This window comes from Brassica oleracea, chromosome C1 (genome assembly GCF_000695525.1).
Source record: "Brassica oleracea var. oleracea cultivar TO1000 chromosome C1, BOL, whole genome shotgun sequence".
NCBI classification, from domain to species: Eukaryota; Viridiplantae; Streptophyta; class Magnoliopsida; order Brassicales; family Brassicaceae; genus Brassica; species Brassica oleracea.
The window spans coordinates 41,025,243-41,030,086 of NC_027748.1; the positions used below are offsets into that span (position 1 = coordinate 41,025,243).

The following is a 4,844-nucleotide window of genomic DNA, read 5'->3' on the forward strand; positions in this document are numbered from 1 at the left end:
AAACTGTGTCTTGGTAACATAAAAACACCATGGAAAGGTGTTCAAAGTAGGTTCATGGGTGGAGTTTCTTGGCCAACGGACCCCATCATCATCTCCTTTACCCACTTTTCTCCCTCAATTTATATTCTCTCTCTCTCTCTTTCTTTCTCAATTCATCGAAAACCTCTCTGCTTCTCCTTTTAACCACCGATCCACCCATCAAAACACAAACTTTCTTCGATTTGATCCATAAAAATCTCACCTTTTCTGATCATTCTCCTCATATGGGCAACATCAGCAGCAGCACCGGAGGCGACGGTAGACGCCGCAGACAACAACGGCGGAGCAACACCCTTCCAACATCTTCTCCTTCTCCTTCTCCACCACCGCCGCCTCCTTCTCTTCCTCCACCTAATCGCATCGTCTTCGCCGCCGCTACACCGTACCCAAACCCTAATTACCAGTACCCAGGCTACTACCCTCCTCCTCCTCCGGGGCCTTACGACCAGCACCATCACATCCACTATCCTCCTCCTCCGCAGCATCCTTATTACGGAAGATACCCTTACAATGGACCCATGATGCCTCCACAGCTTCCCTGCGTCGAGCATCAGAAAGCCGTGACCATTCGTAACGACGTTAATCTAAAAAAGGAGTCTTTAAAGCTCGAACCCGACCCGGATAACCCGGGTCGGGTCCTCGTCTCCTTCACGTTTGATGCAACCGTCTCCGGAAGGTATATAAAAAGTTAAAAACCCAACCTTTACTATATTCAAAAATAAAATAAAAAGCCGAACCTTTAGATCAAAAACTCCACTTGTGTTTGTCTTAAAAACAGAATCACAGTCATATTCTTTGCTAAAGAAACCGAACAATGCGTCCTCACAGCTACAAAGGAAGACACTTTACCACCGATCACAATGGACTTCGAGAGAGGGCTTGGTCAGAAGTTCAAACAGCCTCCCGGTTCGGGTATAGATTTGTCGTTATTCGAAGAATCCGAGCTGTTTAAGGCGGCAGCGTTAGAGACTGATGTCTATCCGTTGGCGGTTAAGGCGGAAGCAGTTAGTTCGGGTGAAGAGAGTCTGTCTAAGAACGCGCAGATTACGCAAGCGGTTTACGAGAAGGACAAAGGAGAGGTTAAGATAAGAGTCGTGAAGCAGATACTATGGGTCAACGGGACTAGATATGAGTTGCAGGAGATTTATGGGATTGGGAATACGGTTGGTGGGGACGATGATGGGGATGAGGATGGGGATGATCAGGGGAAAGAGTGTGTTATTTGTTTGTCTGAGCCGTCAGACACGACTGTTCTTCCTTGTCGACATATGGTAAGTAAGATTCAATGTTTCTTTTTTTTTAGAATGCTGGTTGATGAAACTATGTTTCTCTTGTGTACTGATGTGGAAAGTTGTTTTGGGTTTTTTGTGGTGTAGTGTATGTGCAGTGGATGTGCTAAGGTGTTGAGGTTTCAGACGAATCGATGCCCGATTTGTAGGCAGCCTGTTGAGAGGCTTTTGGAGATACAAGTTCATGGTAATAGTGGGAGTGGGAATGATGCTGAGCAAAGAGGAGGAACAGCTGAACAAGAGTAGCCAATCACGGATAGAATGGACCATCGATATACATGTATATGCATGTTTGATCCATGTGTAACATGTTAACAATAAATGTCCTGATTGCCAAATTATAATATAGAAATTTCAAAGTCATTTCGATTCACAAAAATAGGAACTAAACAAAACGATTTTTCTATACCAATTTTTTTTAATAAATCAGTTTAGACGTCCGCCTAATCAATAATTTTGTATAAAACACCTAATTTATGTCTAAAGATTTCTTGGAACATTGACGAATATCCAGTTTCTGAAGCAGCAATGGCAAAAGAATTAGCAGCAATGGCAAAAGAATTAGCAGCAACCAAATAATTTTGAAGCAATTACAATGGGCGGCATGAGAGAGTCACACATAGAAGAAGACAATCTGCTTCTTAGACTTTGGAGTATGTTCATGCAGTATGGCTTTTATTGGAACAGTGGCGGAAAAGCTCAAACACAGACCAGACAAATAAGATTGACGGGGCATTGACAGGGACACGAATGAATATATAATTACATAATTTGGTAAACTTAATAAGATATGTATTCACCATGTATGGACTTGAACAACATGGAAATAACTCAATTGCAGGAAGAAAACAACTTCAATAGTCTTGACACTTAAAGATCGATCACACAAATACAGCAAGAAACAAGCACTCACACACACAGACTTGGGTAAGAAGCGGTAATAGCAGAGGGCAAGAGAGGGTCCTTTCATGTTCATCTCATTACTTCAGTACACTGCAAAGGACAAAGGTTTGTTCCGTTAAAGAACCTCTTTTTTCACTCTATCTAATGCATCTTTTATGTATGTATAAGAAACTTACTTGTATAAGTATGCAGCGATACCAAGAACAATACACAACAAAACAATATCGATGCAAAAGTTCCGGCTTGACCTCAGCTGCAGTATTAATAAAGAAGGAATCAACAACAGGACAATGTGGCTCTGAGAGTTTGAGAAAAAAAGTTTCAAGGCTCAAAGATCACCTGGTTCACAGTATCTTTAAGTCTAACATTGGTGTTCTTAAGATCCGAGGTTGCTCTGTCCACCTGTAAACGAGCTAAGTAAGTTACTCAGATTATACAACTAATGGTTTAAGAGAAAAGGTCGGTGTCTCCTACCTTGGAGTCGATTTCATCCATGAGAGGAACTTGCCGATCCAGCTCCTGCATGTATAGAGTGTTCGTGACATGGATCATCAGCTCAAGTACTGAATAAGTGAAGTGAGATTAACAAACGCACCTCGTTCATATCAGACGCCATATTCTTCAAAGCATCTAAACCTTCAGAGATCATGTCCAGACCTTGTTCCTGATATATACTCAAGTAGACAAAGTCATATATAATATATACACACCACCAGAGCTTAAGCGACCAAAAGAGTAGATGGAACATCACTTGCCTGCTTGATTTTCCGCATCTCAAACTCCTGTCTGAATTGGCTAGATTCATGTGATTCTTGAAAGTAATCATCATCAAAACGCCCATCTATATATCCACCAATAGAGGTGAGTTAGTGATGAGCAAGATGCTGTTGAGTGACTCCAAGCACTATTACAATAAGGAAGAAAGGTAGGTTGTGTTAATGAATCACCTGAATCAAATTTGATATCAGGACGAGATGCGGTTGAGGGAGCCCAAGCACTGGTGGCTTTAGGACCACCCGCTGTTCCATCAGGTATGGCTTCAATCCTGGCTGGAAGCGCAAGCACCAAATCGTTTCTAGCAGCAAGCTCTTCCGTTGTAAGGCCCTTAACCTAAAGATTGCAACCACATGTTAATTCTCCAGCCAATGGACTACCATCTGAATGTGATTAATTTACCATAAAACACACTTTGTTTAACAGATTTTACAGCTATGTATACAAGCTTTAATGACAAACAGTCACACATTAACAAATATCATCCTAAGAATAAGAATCATATAAGTTCAACCAAGCTACGTAGAATCAATGTATGAGAAAGGACACTTACCCGCTTAACAGCAAGTCTCTGCAACTTGGGAACTTCCTCAGACAATCTAGCCTTGGTCCTGCGGATCTCAGCGTTCATTGCAACAGCAGAAGCTCTGTTCTTCTCCTTGGTAACAAGCTCAGCTTTCTGCAAAATCAAACAAAAACCACATTCAAAAAAAAAAAAAAAAAAAAAACTTAACGTTCTCATCAAGATCACAGCATAAAAAAGTTTCGAGATTTTTCATTAGACTCATGCAAAGTTTCCACCTTTAAAGTCCACACACCAAAAATAATAAACTTTATGTGCCAACATTGTATAAAGCACACATCTTTGAATCCAATTATGCAAAACATAAGAGAGAGAGAGAGAGAGAGAGAGAGAGAGAGAGAGAGAGGGGTAATCAACCTCGAGAGCTGTCTCGATTTGAGTATCGAAAGCTCCATAGAGACGAGCGAAAGCGTCATCACCGGAGACATTGGCCTCACGCTGTTTGTCGACATCGTACTTGTCGTACTTCTTACAGATCGAGTCAACTCTAGTCAGAATGTCGATCACGGTCATCTTCTTCTTCTTCTGGATCTAGAGGGTATAATAATCTCTGATTCGTTTTGTGAAATTTTTGTATCTCTTTCCCTTGTTTGTGTCCTGATGAATGCTGGAGAAGAAGTGCTTCGGCGGACAAAAGAGTCGGCAAGAGAATTGCATAACAGCCTGGTGGAATATTTATTTACTAAAAAAAAGATAAAAATAGCACTGAATCGGTTTTTTTGTTTCCAAACTAGCAAAGTCAAAAGTCACAAAAATAGCACTTAACTAGGATAAGACATACGCCTTGCGCAAGGTGAGTTTATTTATATATATATTATCGATAGTTTTTTTTATATATGTGATCATTTTATTTATATATATAAAATATTTTTTGTTGTTATTATATAATTTTTTTCTGATGGATCAGATCAATTTTTATTAAAAATAATGGAACAAAACTATAATTAATACATCATGGGTTGATCGGATTGGACATTAAACAAATTATAACATAAAAACCTTATTTTTTTCATCGAACACATTTTTGAAAAAAGTGAACAGTATTGTTTTCACAGTTGAATTATTTTGACTTTTATCTTCCATATAGTTTTGAAAGCTTTCAAATCAACCATCGAATTGATACATATCATTTTAATGTTTTTAGTCGTATACTTAAGGAAAACTTACATTTTTGTAATTTAAAGTCGTTTTAAAAAATTCAAAATATAACATCTAAGAAAAAATCTAACATATAAGAAAAATCTAACATATAAGGT

General features: G+C 39.2%; 2 protein-coding genes across 2 annotated transcripts; one reads left to right on the forward strand and one right to left on the reverse strand.

Moving 5' to 3' along the window:
* LOC106323613 (probable E3 ubiquitin-protein ligase LOG2) lies at window positions 1–1,691 on the forward strand. Its single transcript, XM_013761707.1, has 3 exons — window positions 1–715; window positions 818–1,310; window positions 1,416–1,691. The coding sequence occupies exons 1-3, from the start codon at window positions 264–266 to the stop codon at window positions 1,572–1,574; spliced, it is 1,104 nt and encodes a 367-aa protein (XP_013617161.1). The 5' UTR covers window positions 1–263; the 3' UTR covers window positions 1,575–1,691.
* Window positions 1,692–2,069: 378 nt separating this feature from the next.
* Window positions 2,070–4,244, reverse strand: LOC106341359 (syntaxin-71). The gene is made up of 9 exons (XM_013780143.1): window positions 3,946–4,244; window positions 3,559–3,684; window positions 3,179–3,341; window positions 2,987–3,072; window positions 2,827–2,895; window positions 2,706–2,750; window positions 2,571–2,633; window positions 2,408–2,484; window positions 2,070–2,321 (listed from the first exon to the last, which is right to left on the reverse strand). The coding sequence occupies exons 1-9, from the start codon at window positions 4,099–4,101 to the stop codon at window positions 2,309–2,311; spliced, it is 798 nt and encodes a 265-aa protein (XP_013635597.1). The 5' UTR covers window positions 4,102–4,244; the 3' UTR covers window positions 2,070–2,308.
* Between the last annotated feature and the right edge of the window lie 600 nt (window positions 4,245–4,844).